At 44.0% G+C, this 22332-nt stretch overlaps 1 protein-coding gene across 1 annotated transcript in view; it reads left to right on the forward strand.

The window, feature by feature from the left end:
* LOC122925174 (gastrula zinc finger protein XlCGF26.1-like) overlaps window positions 1–9563 on the forward strand; it is a 34233-nt gene extending 24670 nt beyond the window's left edge. The window contains exon 5 of the mRNA XM_044276684.1: window positions 7168–9563. Within this exon, the coding sequence (XP_044132619.1) occupies window positions 7168–8786 (1619 nt within the window). The 3' untranslated portion in view covers window positions 8787–9563. The remainder of the gene's footprint in view (window positions 1–7167) is intronic.
* The last annotated feature ends 12769 nt before the right edge of the window (window positions 9564–22332 follow it).

The following is a 22332-nucleotide window of genomic DNA, read 5'->3' on the forward strand; positions in this document are numbered from 1 at the left end:
GAAACTAAGATGTCTTATTGTCAGACTCTGCAGAGACAAAAGATGGCTGAAAGAAATCATCATGGTGGTCTGGTCTGAATGGAGAAGATAAAGTAAGAGAACATCTACATCAGAGAAGACGTCTCTAGATGAAAGAGGTTTGTTAGAAGCGAGGGGGTTAGGTTGAGAATTTGGGATGGGGGAGGGGGTGTTTCAATTTTCACCTCATGCAGCAGAAAGGCTAGGTGCACCCCTGAGAACAGGCTCCGTGGCAATAATGTGCACCCTACTGACTTTTTTTGAAAAAAGGCTGCGGGATACATTTGGTCAAAACAATCGTACACTGCTGTTTGCAGTAAAAAAGCATTACCACTGGACCCCCCCCTCCAGGCCAGTACTGATCAAATTGTTGCATTATAGAGACAGAGGAATTATACTCCAGCTAGCCAAAGAGCGTCAGGAGGTTACGATTAATGGATGTCGACTTACCTCATTTCCAGACTACTCTTCTGAGGTTCAGAATGAACTAGTGCAATTAATGGATGTCAAGTGGAGACTACACTCTATCCCATACGTGATGTTATATCCCACTAGGCTTCATGTGGTAGATTTGGGGAGCACATATATTTTGGTTCACCGACAGAGGCGTTAAACTGGATGGATGTGTTAAAACAACAACTGCGTCAAGGCCCAGCGAGGAACTCGCCAAGCTGAAGATCTGAAACTGCCATAATGGACTTACCAGGTTTTTCAATGTCTGCTAAAGGGTCCTGAGCTGGATCTGTCTTTTGTTTGAGTAGACTCTGCTTTCTGTTGCCTAGTTATGGCTTCTTTGACCTTTTCAAATATTGTTGTTTCTGTGACGCCAGCTGAGATTGTGGACGTGAAGAGTCTAGTGGGCAAGCTGTCTTGCGTTATTGAATTAGTTTGCCATATTCCATTCCAAATACCAATTTATTTGCTGGCGAGAGTCGTTTGAGGGCTTTTTAAAAGCCATTTTTTTTGTTGCCCTGCCTTCCTCTTGTTTTGAGGTGGGGGGTTTGAAAATGTTTTCAATGTCTACTTTATTTTTGGGGCGTGGGTGGGATTCTTCCGTGCAGATGTGCTACCTTGGAGGGCCTTCTGCTGCTCCTTGGTCCCTTGTTATGTGGCTTAATTTTTTTACCTATTTTACACTATGGAAGTCAGGATAAATCTTCTGTCCTGAAATGTAGTGTAGGGGGATGCGAAAAAAGCCTTATTCACACGTCAGAATTTTGGTCAGTGAATTTTGGTCAGCTCTCCGCAAAGCCGAATTTCCTTATGCTCCATATTGGCTTAGAATAATTCCAGAGGATGCAGTTACAATTACTCACAAAAGGTTAGGGATATTTGGCTTTTGGGTCAAATTTATGGGAAATTTAAAAAAGTTCACACTACAGGGATATTATATCATGAAAGTACGGCATTTAAGTAGAAGCAGCAATGGTGATTTCCTCATCTCAAACAATTTATTGAAACAAAAGCCAACACCAGTGCTGGGTATACCCCCACAAAAATGTTACTGTCTCAGTAACTTGTCATGTGGCCTTGAGCATCAATTACAGCTTGACAACAATGTCTCCTGCTGTTCACAAGTCGACTTATTGTCTGCTGAGACATGTCATCCCACTTTTCTTGACGGGCAGTCCTCAGGTCATTAAGGTTCTAGGGTACAGAGTTACGGGCCTGTACATGGCAACTAAGCTGATCCCATAGGTTTTCAATGGGATTCAAGTCTCGAGAAAGTGCAGGCCACTACATTTGAGGTGCACCAGTCTCCAGCAGCTATTCCCTAATGATATCACCTCGATGAGCTGGCGCATTGTCATCCATGAAGATGAAATTAGGCCTTAGTGGATTAAAGATGTTTTAAGTAGTATGGGCTTGTCACTGTAGTTTAGGGCAGGTCAGGTAGACCACGATGATGTAAACGGTTTTAAATGGTCTGATGTGACACTTGGGTGCATCTCACCTCCCTTAAACGTGCCTGGAGTTGTGTGGCATTTGGCATCTGGTTCCACAGGGCATTGTTCACAATAAAGCAATCATCAGTGTGGGATGTGGCCAAAGGATGTCCACTTCTTTGCCTTTCTGTGACTCTTCCAGTCTCTCTGTATCTCTTATACAACCTGCTGATCGGGGCCGGCTCCAGGTTCATGTGGGCCCTTGGGCGATAAAGCCTCAGTGGGCCCCCCTGTGCTAAGGCCCCTTGCAGACGAGCGTTCCTCCCGCAGCGAGTCCGCATCGCAGCACCCGACCTGACCTCCCAGCACTGACGGGATTCACATAGCATTATATTGATTTATGATGCTATGTAACCCTTACAGTCCTGGAATGTATTAGATGACGCTAACAGCATTATGCCAGTGTTATCCAATACATTCCAGAACTTTAAGGGTTAGATCATAAATCAATATAATGCTATGTGACCTTCTGCAGCTCTGGGAGGTCAGGCGGGTGCTGCGATGTGGATTCGCTGCAGGAGGAACGCTAGTCTGCAAGGGGCCTAAGGGCTCTTTCATACGAGTGGATGCCGTGCGGGTAATCCACTGCGTGAAAGAGTGCCAAGCCCTGTCCCGGACAGCAGAGACACGGAGCATTAACATGATTGATAATGCTCTTTGCCTCTCTGTGATCTTTTTACTACAAAATCATGATGACAACTGTATCTCACTGTGATTTTGTAGTAAAAATGTCACAGAGAGGCACGGAGCATTATCAATCATGATTGCAACACTTTAACTTCTTGGTGACTACCAATATGCCTTTTTATGGTGTTCACTAAGGGGCTGTCACGGATGGTGTAACAGAAAACAAGAAGTTACAAATAAGGATCCGACTGGCCTGATCCGAAACTAAGGAACAAAAGGGTGACCCCTATTAAAGCCCTGAGGCTCTCCCTGTCTTCTCAGCCCATGCAAAGATCTCTATGATAGATAATTGCATGCCCTCGTGCCTCGACTGTATGACACCTGAACACCCTATAATAGTAAGGGGACACGACCACCGGCTCTCTACACTTAATACGGAGGGAGTCAGGGTCACCTAGGATCAAGGCAACAGGAAAACACAAATAAATGAACAGACTTATCTGTAGAAGCATCAGTTGCAGTTTGCAGCATGAGCACACTCCAGGAAGTTGTATAAACCGCAAGGTGAGGCAGTATGGGGAGAAGATATATAGGGAGGCAATCACTGCTAATAGATGACAGCTGGGAGAGGGAGGAGAGATGTCAAAACGAAAGCAAAACAAAAGAGGATCATGCAGGAGGTACTGAAGAATGTCTATCAGAACTTCTCAAAGATCTGGTGGTGACAGGTGCCTTAGGCTGGGCCACCACCTTTTTATGCCAGCCCTGTCTAAGTGCTGCATGGCTCTCTCCCTTGCAGTGGTCAGTGGGGGCTCGGCTCTCAAATGAGAGCCGCGCTCCTTCTCTAATGGGCCGGACCGCCAGGAGGCACTGTCACGGTCCCCTCCGTGACAGAGGTTAGAAGATCTGAGAGATTGGCTGCACGTTAGGTCATCTGACAGCCTATCTGTTTTCACTTCTTGCAGTGTTGTTGGTAATGACCACACCTCTTGTCTCAGGAGTAGCTTGTGGTCATTACTGCTTCTCTATTTAGTCTGGACTCACACTTCTTACCATGCGGTTGATATTCTCTGCCTGGAGTTGGAAGAGCTGGTTGTGGTCCTCATCTGAGTTCCTGCTTATTCATTTTCTATTGAAGATAAGTGTACTTCTCTTGGTATTTTGTGCTCCCATTTGCTCATTGTTTACTAGGCCTCAGGGAGACACTGGTTCGTTCATCTGGGAAGGAACCAGTAATCTTAAACCCTGTCACTAATCCTAGCGCTTTTCAGGATTACTAGGGCCTGTGTTTACGGTGTATAAATATTCCCACCTTCAGGGTCTATTCATACTGACAGGAGTCAGGGCTAGGTTTAGGGTTTCCTTAGGTGGTCACCATTTCCCTTTCCCTAGCCTTGAGGCCTAATTCCTGGTCATTTTCCTTCTGTTGTCATTCTGGTGTTCCTCTCCTCCCCTCCCCCTACATTGTGACAGGGAGGAGCACAGATTTAGGGCGTTTAGCCTCTTATATGTCACAGGCAATGGTGCCCGCCACATGTAAGTGGTTATAGAAGGAGCAGACTCTGTCTCCCATCGGCACCCCGCAAATTAGATTGTGGGGTGGCGATGTCAGTGCATGCAGGCCAGGGCCTACTGTAGGCCCCAAGCCTGCCTCCAGCATTACTCAGTAGGCTATATATCGCCTATTACAGTCCTCTTTGTGGGACTATTAAATCATAAAAAGTGGGGAAAAAATTATTCAAAAAAATAATTCCAATAACCCCCCCCCCCATATTCAATCGCTTGCCCACTTATGCTGCCTGCACCTCAAAAACATCTGTAGAATTTGCCCCTTTCGTACTGTAGAAACAACAAAGACTCTCATTGTTGCCTTGATCCATTCCTGTCTAAATTACTGTAATTCAATACTAATTGGCCTCCCCTCACCAGACTCTCCCCTCTCCAATCTATCCTGAATGCAGCAGCCAGGCTCATCTGTCTAACTGTTACTCCAATGCCTCTGCTCTTTGCAATTCAGTACTCCGATCCCTCTGCCAGTCACTACTCCGATGCCTTCACCCTGTGCCAGTCACTACTCCGATGCCTCCGCCCTGTGCCAGTCACTAATCCGATGCCTCCACCCTGTGCCATTCATTGCACTGGTTGCCCATATAGTACAGGATTCAATTTAAGCTGCTAATGCTCACCCACAAAGCTCTCCACAGTGCTACACCCCCTAGATCTCCTCCCTTATTTCTGTCTACCACCCTACCTGTGCTCTCCGTTCAGCCAGTGACTTACAACTAACCTCCAAGATAATCCAGACCGTCACTCTTGTTTCCAGGACTTCTCTCGAGCTGCACCAATTCTCTGGAATGCCCTACCCAAGCAGCTGGGTTAATTCATAACATCCACAGTTTTAGGCGCTCCCTAAAAACACATCCTTTTAGGTTAGCCTGTTACATCCCCTGATCTAACTCTCCTCCATTCACCGCCCCACCACACCCTCTTTCAGCATCATTCTTATGAACCTGATCCATCATCAAACATCTACACTCAGAAGCACTACAGCTACTGCTGGTGACTGGCTCATTAATTTTTATATGTACTCCCCTATTGTGTTAAGATGCCCGACCATTGTACAAATCAAGCACTTAGTACCTTCTGTGCCAGCCCTGTCTCCTCATAGATTGTAAGCTCTTGCGAGCAGAGCCCTCTTTCCTCTTGTTTTAATTGTTGACCTGTTAGTTGATATGTTATTTTTTGACTGTTTATACATGAACCACCTGATTGGATTAATATTATAATTATTATTTTCCATTTATATTTTGAATAGAAAAAAAATTACAGAAATAAATTTAAAATCTCCTCATATTTGGTATCATAGCGGGTAACTCCATAAAAAAAAAAACAACATACAAAATTCCAAAACTGATGCTTTTGACTTGGGAATATGGCTGTTGCAACTTATGCATAAAGTACGGGGGAAAGTTAACCCCTTAAGGACCCATGACGTAGCTGTACATCATGAGTCTGATCCCTAAACACGGCCCCCTCTCGCGCGTGCAGCGGGCGCCTTAGCCGCGGGGTCTCTGCTATTTTAAATCGCAGAGACCCACGGCATATGTATGTGATCAGCCATAAGGCTGATCGCATACATCTTACCTTTCAGATGCCGTGGTCAAATATGACCACGGCATCTGCGCAGACCAGAACCGGAAGTTGCGCGCTTCCGGTCTGGTAACAGCGTTTCCCGGCTGAGATCAGAGGACCTGTTACCTCGATCTAATTGACCAAAGCCCCAAGCCGACTTCAGAGTCAATTAGATGTATATATCAATACAGGCCACTAGGTGGCAGCCTTGATATAGTGCAATTGATGTCTTCAAAAGTATTTAGCCATCACTGAATACTATGGGCAATCGAATGATTGCCAGTTATTGTCACTCAAAAAAAATGTAAAAAAGTTTTTACAAATATATAAAAAAAAAAAAAAGTTCAAATTACCCCCCTTTCCTTAAAGCAAAAATAAAAATACTTAACCAATAAAAAAAATAAACATCATGGGCATCGCCACGTGCGAAAATGCCCATACTATTAAAATATAACAATATTAATGGCATACGGCAAATGGCGTAGTGGAAAAAAATAAATAGCCAATTTGCCATTTTTTGTCACTTCAACTACCCAATAATTTTTTTATAAAAAGTGATCAAAAAGTCGCACACACTTAAAATTGGTATCACTGAAAGAACAGATCGTGCCACAAAAAATGAGCCCTCACACAGCCCCATACACATAGCTACAAAGAAGTTTGGTATTGTTGGAACCGTACTGACCCGGAGAATGAAGATAACAGGTCAATTTTACCGCATAGTGTACAGTGCAAAAAAAGATAAATAAAAACCTTTATCAGAATTGAGTTTTTTCCCAATTCTAGCCCATTTGGAATTTTTTTCCCGCTTCCTACTACATGGTATGCAACCGTAAATAGTGCAATTAAAAAGTACAACCTGTCCCGCAAAAAATAAGCCCTGATAAGGCTATGTGAATGGAAAAATAAGAGTTAGGACTATCGGAAGGCGGGGAGTGAAAAACGAAAATGCAAAAATGGAAAATCCCAGGGTCCTGAAGGGGCTAAGCTACTGTTGGGCGTAACTGGCTGTTTGCCGTGCATCCCACTGTGGGAGCATGAAATGCTCCGATGCTCATCTCAGAGGGGCTGCCTGAGTGAAAAAGGGGATATGTCCGGGTTCAGCTCTGAACCCGAACAACCCCTTTAAGTGCCTGTCCTATGGACAACTCTGGTTGGACCGAGAAGTAGCAGATGGATTCTAGTGATTAGATGGTATCTCTATACTTTTGTGGCTTGTACATGTTTATACTCTTTTTATTCTTTCTGCATGGAGGAGTTGGAAGATGTGGGGAGAGAGGGAACGGGGAGGTTATTTGTGCTCTTTTGTATGGTTTGTGGTATTTTAGAGTAATATGTTTTATAAAATTGGTAAAAAGCTAAGAAATTGTATCAAATATCAATATAATGTTAAGTTTACAGTATATTATTGAAAAAATAATAAAATCGGTTTTATTCGTGGCAGACTGTACCAGGAGCTCAGAGGGACATCTAATATCTTCAACTCTCAAAGCAGATGATGGTGGTGTCACAGAAGACACATATGAAGAGCGTGCCGTTATCTCAGATGTACTATTAGCCATTGACAGCAAAGATCTATCATTTGATCCTTTGCAACATCTCCCATCATCATCAGCTGATTCATCACAGGCTGTAAAGCAAAACAGAAGGAGCGATACACATCACAGAGCTCACAAAAGGAAGAAGACCTTTTCATATTCAGAATATGGCAAATGTTTTAACCAGAAATCAGATATTAAGAGACATCAGAGAATTCACACAGTGAAGAAGCCATTTTCATGTTCAGAATGTGAGAAATGTTATACTCAGAAATCACATCTTCGTGAACATCAAAGAGTGCACACAGGGGAAAAGCCATTTTCATGTTCAGAATGTAGGAAATGTTTTAGCAAGAAATCAGTTCTTGTTAAACATCAGATAATTCACACAGGGGAGAAACCATTTTTGTGTTCGGAATGTGGCAAGCGTTTTACTCAGAAACCAAATCTTGTTGTACATCAAAGAATTCACACAGGGGACAAGCCATTTTCATGTTCAGAATGTCACAGATGTTTTATCAACAGATTAGATCTTGAGAAACATCAGAGAACTCACACAGGGGTGAAGCCATTTGCATGTTCAGAATGTGGAAAATGTTATAGTCAGAAAGCATATTTTGTTGCACATCAAAGAGCACACACTAGGGAGAAGAGTGAGAAGAGCATTTCATGTTCAGAAAGTGGGAAATATTTTAACCACAAATCAGAGCTTGTTAACCATCAGAGAAGTCACACAAGGGAGAGGCCATTTTCATGTTCAGAATGTGGTAAATGTTATACTCAGAAATCCCATCTTGTTGTACATCAGAGAGCACATACAGGGGAGAGGCCATATTCATGTTCAAAATGTAGGAAAGGTTTTGCACAGAAAGCATCTCTTGATCGACATCTCATAATTCACACTGAAGAGAAGCCATTTTCTTGTTCAGAATGTGGCAAATGTTTCAAACAAAAAGTAGCACTTTTTGATCATCAGAAAATTCACATGTTGGAGAAGCCATATTCATGTTTAGAATGTGGAAAAGGTTTTAGTGCCAAATCACATCTTTTAAAACATAAGAGAATTCACACAGTGGAAAAAACATATTCATGTTCAGTGTGTAACAAATGTTTTTACCAGAAATCTGATCTTTGTAAACATCAGAGAATTCACACAGGGGAGAAGCCATTTTCATGTTCAGAATGTGGGAAGTGTTATACTCAGAAATGCCATCTTGTTATACATCAACGGGAACACACAGGGGAGAAGCCATATTCATGTTCAGAATGTGGGAAACGTTTTAAACGAAAATCAGCTCTTGTTCGACATCTCACAGTTCACACAGGGTTGAAGCCTTTTTCATGTTTAGAATGTGGCAAATGTTATATTCTGAAATCGGATCTTGTTAGACATCAGAAAATTCACACTGGGGAGAAACCATTTTCATGCCCAGAATGTGGGAGATGTTTTACTCAGAAATCACATCTTGTTGGTCATATAAGAAGTCACACGAGGAGAAGACAATTTCATGCTCAGAATGTATGACATGTACTACTTTTAAATCAAATCTTATTGACCAAAATTAAAGTCACACAGGGAGAAGACATTTAATGTTCAGAATGTGGGAAACTGTAAGGCCATCTGAATGAGATCTTACAGTTAAAATAAAGTCACATACATAGATGGTTAAGAAAAGTATACAGTTACCAATGTTAGCAATCCTTTTTAAGTTTTGCTTTTACAACTTATGTTTGTTCCTATAGAATTAAATTTCCGAAACATAATTTACCTCGTGCTAGCCATTAATCACAGGTTCTGGTAATGCCGACAGTTATGGCCTTTTGGAAACTGGTCTCTCCTCTTCTAGATAATGGGTACCAAATATGGAGAGGATCTGTGGTTATCTATTTTCCATCATGAGGGCCCTTCGGTGCCCTCACCGTTGGCAGCCAAAACATGCAAATTGAAACCGTAGATTTGTGCATGACACCTGGGATGGGATTGCTGGTGGAGGCATCAAGGAAGCATATGATTTTGGAGAACCTGGAAGTTGAAAGGGCACGAGGAGAACAGGGAAATCTTCTGATAACAATTAGGGATACATACTGAGAAAGTAATTTCAGAGAAAGAAAGACAAAATTGGACACCACATTTCTTCAACTTAAGAGGGTGTTGAAAGCTGGATTAATAAAAAAAAAAATGTAAATGATAAATTTGAGGAGGGGTGTAAAGGGGTCGTTACCCAAGCGAGAGATGGGGCGGAGAGGACAGAGAAAAAGATATTCATATTTATATATATTTTCAGCCATTTTACGGCTATGATCTAAACTGTATTTTGTGTTTGACTTTAAAAAAATCCAATAAAGTTTGCATATAAAAAATGCTGTTGCTTCAGACGACAATGTTTCTTTGTCCTTAAGATGTTACATACTGCCTTAGAACCTATGGAGTTGAGGGCTGGTAGGTATTTTTTGTATAAAAGTTCTCATTTGAAAAAGTCTGTTAAGCTGAACTCTTCACATCTGATTGTATTTTGTTTATGGCAGTAAAGGGAAGATTAATTAGTATCAAAAAGAGCTGATCCACTTCTTCTACGTGTATAGAAATTGAGAACTTTCTGGACATCTTCTATGAACAATCGTATTAACCATATTACACCACTGTGCCAGATTATATAGTCTCCTATCCATCTATCTCGGCACTATAGATTTGTGTGCTAGGAAATGAGACTCTTAGCAGTGATTGGCTAAGTGACAATTTCCTGTCTGTTTAGAGGGATCAGGAAATAGAGACCAGGGAAATACTGACCTGGGAGGCATCAGAACAAGAGGGAAAAGGAAGAATCAATGAGCTTGGTATTGCTTTTATTCTTTAACCTATTTTTTTTTATTATTTTTTTATTTTCTAAATCTTTTTATTGATTTTATGACAAAGATAATGGTATTCAAAAACAGTGTTGCAATAATGAAAGTTTGTACATTGGTACACAAGCGAGTCTGTACAAAATTTGAAGATATTAAAACTGGGATACTAGTTTGTTACAGTGTGAAGCAGGTCAGAAACTGGTGTGATGATACACAATAGTATACAATCAGTAAAATCAAATGTAACCCAGCCCTTGCACCCTGCTATCTGGTACCTTCATGTCAGCGAGGGAGAAAACCGAGAGAGCATGTCTTCTTATGGACAGTACTTGCATGGGACGCGATCTTATGCAGGTCTTTAATATAGCTGCCATAATTCCATGCAATCCTTTAACCTATTTTGCCCCTTTTGCAAAAAAAACTCATTCCGTTCTTTCCTTGTGAAGGAAAGGATGAGCTTCCTCCATCTATTTTTCACCCACAAATATGTATTAATGGACACAATGAAATGGAAGTACATTATCTGGGTATTACAGCAGTGGGTGAGGAACCAGTATGTTAACCAACAGATGTTACTTTGGGCTAATCCTAAGGGCATTATCCCTATACAGGGATTTTGACTTCGCTACAGGGGAACCAAGAGGCCACTATTTTCCATAGTAGATTATGTGTGGTTGACAACTAACCAATAAGGGTCATAGACACCAATGTGAGACACAGAGGGGTCTGGCAAAATCATTGGCCAAGGTTAAGGCCAATTTAGTACGTGCAATATAGTAAACCATCCAAGCTGTGTAGGGGCGGCAGTGTAGGGTCAACACGAAGATCAGGTTAGGCAGTGAAGCTTCAGAGTCCAAGAATCGGGTAGAAGTCAGTACACGGACAAATGGCTACAGCACAGCTTTGCAGGAACTAGCAAGCTAAATTACTTATTGCTCAGGCCCCTTCCCATTGGGAAAGGTGCCTTAGGAACCTTGCAGACGCGATTTCACAAGCAAGTTCATTCAGTTTGGTCTGCGATCGCGTTCAGTCGTTCAGTTTTTATCGCGCGGCTGCAATGCGATTTAATGCGTTTTGCACGCGCGTGATAAAAAACAGAATATTTACAAACAACATCTCTTTGCAACCATCAGTGAAAAACGCATTCACGTCTATGGGGCCAGCGTTGCGTGAAAATCGCAGAATATAGAACATTCAGCGATTTTCACGCAACACACAAGTGATGCGTGAAAACCAACACTCATGTACACAGACCCATTGAAATGAATGGGTTAGGATTCAGTGCGGGCGCAATCACACATTGCACCCACGCGGAATCCTCGCTCGTGTGAAAGAGGCCTTAGGTACCCTAAGATGACAAGCCATTGGTTGGTTTGAATTGGGGTGCGCATGCTGGCCCTTAAAGAGTCTGAGGAAGCGTCCACGCCCTACGGGCAATGGGGAGTTAGAGCACCGTCTATGTCAAAGCGTCATACTGCCTAAGCGCCTGGCAGTTACATCATGGCAGTTGTATAACATGCTTCTCTCCTCTCCGTCTCCACACAGGTATGTCTGCATTGAAGAAAACTGCTCCACCCCGCTTTCCCCATATATAATTGTGAGGCTTCGATCTTTCCTCCTCTTTGTTTCCCTGATGCATACCCCTGCATATATTTATCCATCTATAATGTTTCATACAAGTATGGTATCATTGTGCCTAGTACTATGGGCGTTCTAATTGATCTGATGTTATTTATGTTACTGTTGTATGGCCAAAATAGAGTGGTGCCGTGTTATCCAGAAAAATCTATGTGATGTTAAATACTTTTGAGTTAAAAAAGACAAAGGTATTTAAAGGGTATATTAGACGGGCAATTTTTCTGCCCGATGATCGCTAATGAGTGTTTGTAGTAACGCTCGTTAGTGATTATCTGGCGGTCTAATACTGCCGCCGATTGCAAGAGGAACGAGAAAACTCATCAGGAAAATCCAGATCTTTCAGCATTTGCCGCCGGCAAGTCGTGCTGTCTAATTATGCTCTGACGTAGGCAAACCACTAGACAGCATGGAGACAAGCGATGGCATAACGATCGCTCCTCTCCACGCTGCGGTGAGTAGGCGATTGCTGGGAGGGAACACTTCCCACCCGACAATCGTCTGTGTGATCGGGGTGTCTAATACACCCTTATAAGAGCATTAATACCTTTATTGGCTTACCAAAAAACTAATTGTTTTCAAGCTTTCAAAGCACAGAGGCTCTAAAATGAATGACTGTGAGAAAGGCACAACACACACAAAAGTGGTGATAAATCAAGATAAGAGAGCAATAAAACTGTGGTTATTGTAGATGGACAGGCAACAGGGGTTCAGACTGAAGGGTCCTTTACACTGGTCGGGAATCGTTCAGATAATCACTAACAAGTGCATAGGAATGCTCGGTAGTGATTATCTGGCAGTGTAAAGGTACTGCCGAGCGAGATGCTAATTTATCCAGTAATCGCACCTTTCATGCAGTCACCTAAATTGTTGTTTCCCAGCAGCAGAGTCGGTTTGGGGATGAGCAATGGCATTAGCGATCACTCCTCCCCATACAGAGGAAGATAGTCAATAAGCCTAAAGAGGCAAACTTTGGGATGCAGTATATTTGGCATGGTCAAATTAGTCTCCATAAACTCCAGAACTCTCTCCAAAACGCCTGTAAGGCTATACATTACCAAAACATGTGTGGTATCGTGCCATCCACCATACGGCATCTGGGACACTCAGCAGAGGACAATACACCTAGAACATAAAGTCTATGAGGGGTATAATAAATCCTATGTGTAAATATAACACATATTAACTTGTCTCTTGCACTAATCAGTGGAGGCGCTGAAGCAGTCAAGAGAGCTTTACAATCATCCTCATCCAAATCTGGGATGTCCCCTCACCATTTCTGTAATATTTTATTTTGCATGGGTGTAAAACTCAAGAGTGGTATATATGGTATATATAACATAAAAGGCTGCCAGTGGTTTCCTGAGGTCCTTATTGCTCACCGTGCCCTCAAGGAGTGGAGCAGTGAGAAACAGATCAAGACCCCTAACCTGTGCCCGATAGGCATGCTTCAGTTGATAGTAATTATAAAGCACATTAGTGGAGAAGCATAAGTAGCCTGAAAATATGTGCAACAGTAGTAACACCATGCCTCCTCCATATCTGCATATTAGGGGACCTCACAAAATGGGGAAGTTGTGGGTAAAGCCTAAAACGGGGTGTGTGAAGACCATCTTCACTCCTCCTCTGGTACTAATTTAAATGAACGGTCCCACAATTTGAGTTACCGTCATAGGTTGAGGAAGAGAAAGATGGTCCATAGTAACCCCCCTCAGAAGAATTGTCTGGAGGGATCTAGCCGGGCCAAGTACTATGCGTTTCAGACGTACAGCCGGATTGTAATCAGTTGCCGTCAGCCACCAATTGGCATAGACTAGCTGCCTGGCCAAATCTCTCTCTATATATAAATATAAAAAGAAGGACGTATATATATATATGTTGTATGTATGTATGTTCCGCAATCATTTAAAAACGCAACCATCGATTTCAACTAACCTTGGTATACACATCCCTTGCTACCTGGAAAAAATCTTGCGGGGTCTCAGCTCTCTAGGACGTACCGTTCCTGAGATATTCAAAAAAAATTACCTGCAGTAGCCAATACAAGCCTGCCAGCCTTTCACTTAAATCCGAGCTGCCGCTTACACAGTCACATGTCCCTCGTCAGCCAATAGAAGCTCGCAGGTCCTACTCCAGGTTGCCAAAACAACTGATCACAGGTGTTAGCAGTTCGCAGGTCCTGAAATATTTAGTCATATGACGGCACAACTATACTGCTACATGCATGGGGGGCAGGGGCCACTATTAAACGGACGGGCTCTGTGGAGTTCACTGTTAGGGCACCGTGGAGGTCACTGTTAAAGGGGCAGTCTCTGTTAAAGGGCCGGCCACTGTGAAAATCACTGTTAAAGGGGCGGTCACCGTTAAAGCGGCGGCCACTGTGAAAGTCACTATTAAAAGGGTGGTCACTGTTAAAGGGGCGGTCACTGTTAAAGGGGAGGTCACTGTTAAAAGGGGCGGCCACTGTAAAAGTCACTGTTAAAGGGGCAGTCACCGTTAAAGGGGCGGCCACTGTGAAAGTCACTGTTAAAGGGGCGGCCACTATGAAAGTCACTGTTAAACAGGCAGTCACTATTAAAGGGGCGGCAATTGTGAAAGTCACTGTTAAAGGGGTGGTCACCGTTAAAGAGGCGGCCACTGTGAAAATCGCTGTTATTTCATATAAAATTGCAATAAATAAATACCCGAGCAACGCCAGGTCATCAGCTAGTCTATATATATATATAAAGAAGGACATATATATATATATATATATATGTTCTGCGATCACTCAAAAATGCAACCATCGATTTCAATGAAACTTGGCATACACATCCCTTGCTACCTGGAAAAAAATCTTATGGGGGTCACAGCTCTCTAGCACGTACCGTTTCTGAGATATTCCCAAAAAATGACCTGCATTAGCCAATACAAGCCTGCAAGTCTTTCTCATATCCCAACTGCCATACACACGGTCACATGTCCCTTATAAGCCAATAGAACCTCGCAGGCCCTTAGTCTCCACATACACACAGTTTTACTCTAGGTTTCCATACCAACCCAGCCATTTTTCTTCACTGCTGTAGGAGACCTTTAAGCTAGGGCTACAGGACGACAATAAGTAGCATGACACATAGGGCACAACTACACTGCTACATGTGTCGCGCGACATTGATGTCGCATCAATGTTGCGCGACAATTTTTATAATGATAGGCTATGGTGTTGCACTGCGACATGTGACATGCTGCTACTGCGATGCGACAGTCGCAGAAAAATCCATCTTGGATGGATTTTTTTGCAACTGTCGCAGTCGCAGCATGTCACATGTCGCAGTGCAACACCATAGACTATCATTATAAAAATTGTTGAGCCAAAATGTTACGCGACACATGTTGTCATGTAGCCCTAGCAATAAAGGGGTAGGTCAATGTGGAGGTTACTGTTAAAGGGGCGCACACTGTGGAGGTCACTGTTAAGGGGGCAGGGGCCAGTATTAAAGAAGCAACTGCTGTGAGGTCACTGTTAAGGGGGCGGGCCCCTGAGGAGGTCACTGTCAAGGGAGTGGGGTGCTGTGAAACTCACTGTTAAAGGGGCGGGCTGCTGTGAATATCAAAGTTAAGGGGATGGGCTGCTGTGGAGGTCCCATTTTAAAGTGGCGGGGCACTGTGGGGGGGGTCAGTGTTAAGGGGTGGGGGACTGTGGAGTTCACTGTTAAAGGGGCGGGGTGCTGTAGAGGTCACTGTTATGGGGGATACTGTCGATATCTTTTAAAGACACACAAACATTAAATTAAATAGAGGAAATATATCCGTGCAAAGCCGGGTCCTGCTAGTAATAATTATAAAATTGATGCAGTGCTAATCCTCCCCAATCTGCTGGAAGACAAAGAGTCTGTAATTTAATCCTAGGGACGGAACCTGACCAAAAAATGTCCAGTAAATATCTTCGGAGAGAAAGGAAGAATCTACAGGGAGTTAGGAGAGCCATGGAAAAGATACAGAAATTTGGGGAGCAGATTCATTTTCAGTAAATTGATTCCTTCCACCAGAGTAAGAGGGAGGGACCTCCATTTCTGGGCCATGTCCGTTACCGACTGCAATGGGGGTAGATATTGTCCACATAATAAGTGCTTACTTATCTACTTACTCACACCCTCAAATAGTCTGTTTGGTCTACCCAGCGTAGTGGAGGTGGAAGCATCACGTCACCTGCCTGCACATCCAGAGCCAGAAGAGGAGTTTTATCCCAGTTAACCTGAACCCCCGAGAAGGACCTGAAGGACTCAAACATCTGGAGGACTTCTGCAAGGGATCCCTGGGGGTCATGCAAAAACAGAAATGTATCATCTGCATAAAGGGCAATTTGTTCTTGGTGATTCAATAATTTAGGGCCCACTATTCTAGGTGACACACATGTTGTTATGTCTAGTTTGGTGTTCTACAGTCAGGTCCATAAATATTGGGACATCGATACAATTCTAACATTTTTGGCTCTATACACCACCACAATGGATTTGAAATTAATCAAACAAGATGTACTTTAACTGCAGACTGACAGCTTTAATGTGAGGGTATTTACATCCAAATCAGGCGAACAGTGTAGGAATTACAACAGTTTGCATCTGTGCCTCCCACTTGTTAAGGGACCAAAAGTAATGGGACAGAATAATAATCTTAAATTAAACTTTCACTTTTTAATACTTGGTTGCAAATCTTTTGCAGTCAATTACAGCCTGAAGTCTGGAACGCATAGACATCACCAGACGCTGGGTTTCATCCCTGGTGATGCTCTGCCAGGCCTCTACTGCAACTGTCTTCAGTTCCTGCTTGCTCTTGGGGCATTTTCCCTTCAGTTTTGTCTTCAGCAAGTGAAATGCGGCTCAATCGGATTCAGGTCCGGTGATTGACTTGGCCGTTGCATAACATTCCACTTCTTTCCCTTAAAAAACTCTTTGGTTGCTTTTGCAGTATGCTTTGGGTCAGTGTCCATCTGCACTGTGAAGCGCCGTCCAATGAGTTCTGAAGCATTTGGCTGAATATGAGCAGATAATATTGCCCGAAACACTTCAGAATTCATCCTGCTGCTTTTGTCAGCAGTCACATCATCAATAAATACAAGAAAACCAGTTCCATTGGCAGCCAGCCACACATGCCCACGCCATGACACTACCACCACCATGCTTAACTGATGAGGTGGTATGCTTAGGATCCTGGGTATGAGCCGTCCTACCATCCAGGTCTGCTCATACGGTGAGGAGTTAGGCCGAGGATTAGGGATGCAATAGGAGGTGACCAGATCCCTTATTCCAGTCTCTGGCCTAGTTGCTTGTCCGTCTGCTTTACATTGTCTAAATCTGTGTTAGTGAGCACTTCTCCTTTGCCGAGATAATCCATCCCACCTCACAGGTGGGGCATATCAAGGTGCTGATTAGACAGCATGAATATTGCATAGGTGTGCCTTAGACTGCCCACAATAAAAGGACACTCTGAAATGTGCAGTTTAATCACTCTGTGCAATTGGCATGCTGACTGCAGGAATGTCTACCAGAGCTGTTGCCCATGCAATGAATGTTCATTTCTCTACCATAAGCCGTCTCCAAAGGAGTTTCTGAGAATTTGGCAGTACATCTAACCGGCCTCATAACTGCAGATCACGTGTAACCACACCAGCCCAGGACCTCCACATCCAGCATGTTCACCTCCATGATCGTCTGAGACCAGCCATCCGGACAGCTGCAGCAACAACCGGTTTGCATAACCAAAGAATTTCTGCACAAACTGTCAGAAACCATCTCAGGGAAGCTCATCTGCATGCTCGTCGTCCTCATCGGGGACCTGACTGCAGTTCGTCGTCGTAACCGACTTGAGTGGGCAAATGCTCACATTCGATGGCGTCTGGCACGTTGGAAAGGCGTTCTGTTCACGGATGAGTCCTGGTTTTCACTTTTTGCTGACGTCAACGTTGTGGATCGAGTGGCCCAGGGTGGCGGTGGGGTTATGGTATGGGCAGGCGTATGTTATGGACAATGAACACAGGTGCATTTTATTGATGGCATTTTGAATGCACAGAGACACCGTGACGAGATCCTGAGGCCCATTGTTATGCCATTCGTCCATCACCTCATGTTGCAGCATGATAATGCACGGCCCCATATTTCAAGGATCTGTACACAATCCCTGGAAGCTGAAAACATCCCAGTTCTTGCATGGCCAGCATACTCACTGGACATGTCACCCATTGAGCATGTTTGGGATGCTCTGGATCGGCGTATACGACAGCGTGTTCCAGTTCCTGCCAATATTCTGCAACTTCGCACAGCTATTAAAGAAGAGTGGACCACCATTCCACAGGCCCCAATATTCCACGCTAGGCAACGTGTCCGGAATGGAATAGAGAGTAAAAAGCGAAGCAGATCCCCATCAGAGCAGGTCAGGACAGAAGGGTATAGATGCTGGTAAAAATGAAAGAACACAGCATTGGATTTGAGAGAGCTGGTCAACCAAGGAACCAGAAGGGGTCTGCATGAAGAAAATATTTTCCTCTCGCGCAAGATAAGCTAGGAGGCGGCCAATTTTACCTCCCTGATCTAAAACATGCTGTTGACTACATAGAAGTTTTTCTTAGTAAATTCCGTCAGCAATAATGTATACTCCCGATGGATCCGCTCTAATGAGGAGCAGACAGTTGACTCTCCACTGAGAGCCTGGTCGCCTGAATGCAATCTCTGAAACTCTGATATCACCAAAACATAGGAGCCCCTACTGAAGGCCTTGAAAGCCTCCCAAACTACAGGTGGAGATGCGGTCTCAACATTCGCCTCCCAATAAGAATCTGCCTCCCTTTCAACATAACCCTGTACCTCAGCTTGAGCTAATTATTGGGGACTCAATCTTCAAGCGGGACGACTCCCTACAGGGCCAAAATTAAGTACCAATTGCAGTGGAGAATGATCCGAGATGCCTCTTGGGAGATAAGATACATCCTGGATTAGAGGGAGACAATCCGCTGAGCCAAAACACAAATCTATTGTGCTAAGTGTATTATGGTAGAGAGAATGACAAGAACATGCTACAGCCTCTGAATAGGTTGATGCCCAATCTGCCAAGGGGGTGGCAGGTGAGCCTGCTCCTACCAGACGATCACGGGTGGGATCCATAAGTAGATTGAAGTCTCCACTCATAACAATGGGGGCAGGGTACAATTCCGTCAATCAAAGCATTATATTATGCAATACCTGAGTACTAGCGGGGGAGGGTTGTATACATTAATCAGGGTGAGCATCCGAGTATGGAATGTACCTTGCAGGATAACATAACGACCTCCAGGGCCTATAAAAACCTTACTAAAAGTAAATTGCGCCCTCTTAGCCACCGGAATAGTGACCCTTCAGGATGGTTAGAATATGTAGCATGGTAGGCAGAAGATACAGATGCTCTCTTGAGGGCTAGTAATTTAGAACCCTGAAAATGGGTTTCCTGAAGAAAGATCACATGCGGGGTGTATGAGAGTAAAAAGTTGGAAACAAGGACTCTCTTGACTTTGTCATTGAGACCGCTTACATGCCATTACACTAGTTTGAATTGTAAATCAGCCATTTGGACACATAGGGGAGAAAACACTGCCACACTTACAGGTCAGGGGAAGACAGTTGCACTAGGGGAAAGAGAAAAGAGGAAAATACAAACAGTAAGCAAAGCAAATACTTCAGAATATTTATCAGACTAACATCCCGAACCTATCCCACCCATTCTGAGATAGGTTTATATCCAATAACCACAACATTAAACTCTCAGGGCCCCCCGAGCATACAACATGCTTCACAAAAATCAATAGGGGGTTAGGTATGAAATTGCAACCCCTCCACAGTAAAAAAAAAAAGGAAAGGGGGAAGCAATGAATAAGTAAACAAAATGCATAAAACAGTAACGGGCTAAATGTTCAGTGCCCCTCGGGCAGCCCCCCAAGAAAGCAACCAACATTGTCAGTGCACTACTAGGATCTAACCAAGAATAATGACCAGAGGGAGGAACGCCAGGAACACCAAGTAAGGCATATAGAAGTAGCTAGGTTGTTTAAACAACACAGGATCAACTGCGCTCCAGCCAAGAGATGACATCCTCAGGTTTTTCAAAGAAATGCCAGTGGTTGTCCTTGAGAACCCAAAGTTTAGTGGGGTATAACATGGCGTATTTAAAGGGGTTCTCCGGGAATCAAGAAAATGAAAATACTTAAATATTACTTTATAATAAATATATTACCAAAAACCTTTCATTAGTTATAATGGCGCGTTTTGTCTGGGGAGCATTCATCGGGGGGAAACAAAATGGCCACAATCCTATAAGTACACACAAAACCTGTCCTAATTACACAGAAGGACAAGTTACCTCACAGCACTGAGGTAAAGAGCTGCCTCATCCTTCTCTCTGCCCTACTGGTCAGGGATTATGATCCTGAATACAGCTGATAAGAACTTTAGCCGTATCTCTGGGGAATTTCATACAGAGAGGATGGACAGGACAGACTATGGTAATGTGGGGCTGTGGTAATGGAGACTGCATACAAGTGCTGCTGCTCATTATCCACACCTCACCCTCCTCTCATGTCTCCTTCATCATCTGCAATCCCACAGAGATTCACCTGTATTCAGGATCATAATCCCTGACAAGCAGAGCAGAGAGGAGGATGAAGCAGCTCTTTAGCTCAGTGTTGTGAAGTAACTTGTCCTCCTGTATAAATAGGACAGGTTTTGTGTGTACTAATAGGATGGCGGCCATTTTATTTCTCCTAATGATTGCTCCCTAGACAAAAGGAGCCATTATAACTAATAAAAGGTATTTGGGAATATATTTATCATAAAGTAATTTTTAATTTTTTTTTTTTTCATTTTCTTAATTCCCGGAGAGCCCCTTTAAGCTGTTTGGCTCTCAACAGCCGTTTTGCCTCTGTGAATCTCTGACACTTCTTCTGAACCTCCAGAGAGAAATATTTTGACTTCCTTCCGCCCAGCACAATGGGATGACTGCGACAATTGAGTTCTAAGAGTTTAGCCCGATCCCTGTAATTTAGCAGCTTAGCTATGAAGGTATGGGGTGGTGCTCCAGGCGGCTGGACTCCAGGAGATCATCCAGGAATGAGCAGGAGTCAGACCCTTCTGCACCCTCAGGCAGACCCACCAAGCGGACATTGCATCTCTGCAGATGGTTTTCTATGTTGTCAATCTTCCTCTGCTGGGTAGCTGAAGTGTCATCCAGCGCCTGCAGTTGGGCCCTAAAGTGAGTCACTGCAGCTTCCAAGTCAGATATGCGGGATTCTGTGCCCATAGTGCGTTCCCGTAGAGTTTGTACATCAGCCCGGATGTAGTGCATCAATTTTCCCAGTGAGAATAGATCGGGGGCCCATCACAGCCTTAAGTCAATTTGCAAGAGTAGGGCCACTCTCCTTTTTAGTATGCTTTTCTGATGTTTCAGCAGTAGGTGCAACGGGGTCTTCTGTTGACCACAATTTGGGGTCTGGAGGTGCAGTAGGCCGCACATATTGTTCAATTTTTATTCTGCTTGGGGGGAGCCAACTCTACAAATAAACTGATACTGTATGTGCGAGTCAAAAAATATGTCAGAAAGTATCAGGCAGAGTTTGAAAGTATTGCTAAAGCAGGAAAGGTGTAGAGGCGCAGTCACAGATATTAGATTACCATATAGAGGGGCACATTACACTCCACTCAGGGCATCGTGGGGTGACAGAAGGATCTCCTAGTGGAGGGGTGACCCTCTATAGCAGGCATGCAGACTCTTGAAAAAGGGAAATATAAAAAATAAACAAATAAACAAAACCGTCGCAATGACGCGTTCGGACACTAGATGGTGATAGAGGTCCAAGCTCAAAATCCTGAAATGTAGACAGGTATAGTGGCAGTGAGCATCAATGTCACCCCAGTTATATGCTCCAAGTCCAAATATTAAGTAGCAGGCTCTCTCCCTCAAGATTGACTCCGTGCAGGTGAAGGCCGGGGGGTGGGGACACAATTACAACCAATGAGACTCCCAGCAGCCAGACAATCAAGTTCAGGTCCCGCACCTCTCCCACTGCCCCTGCTCACCACTACACCATATCTCCTCTGCCCACCGCCTACCCTCTGATCCACCGCAGACAGCGCTCCAGGCACTAGGGAGGACAAATCCTGGGGTGCAGCAGTATCCAGGGTTCGTCTAGGGCCAAGCAATGTGTAAAACCGGGCTGCTCCGGCACTTCCGGCCGCCTGAGAAATTGAGGTTGTGGCTTGAGGCTTACAACAGGCCGCACGTCCTGTTGTGGCCCAGAGAGCTCAGAACCACTCCGGTCTGGCGCCGCTGAAGCCAGGGGAACCACGGCAGGTAAATGGGGCCACCTGAGCAGTATATACCGGGAGGATGGCCCTGGATTCCACCCGGTTAGACGGAGCTCCAGCTTTCACCTCCTGCTTGGTCAGCAGTTGGCTCTGCCCCCGCTCTGTCCAATTTTAATGAGAGAGTTGATTCAGCTCACCTGCCTAGTGTACGAGTAGGACGTCTCCTTTGATAATCCACCAGTAGAAAACTCAGCACTTTTCCAGCCTTTAAAATCGTTCACTTCATTG

Source organism: Bufo gargarizans, chromosome 1, assembly GCF_014858855.1.
Source record: "Bufo gargarizans isolate SCDJY-AF-19 chromosome 1, ASM1485885v1, whole genome shotgun sequence".
NCBI classification, from domain to species: Eukaryota; Metazoa; Chordata; class Amphibia; order Anura; family Bufonidae; genus Bufo; species Bufo gargarizans.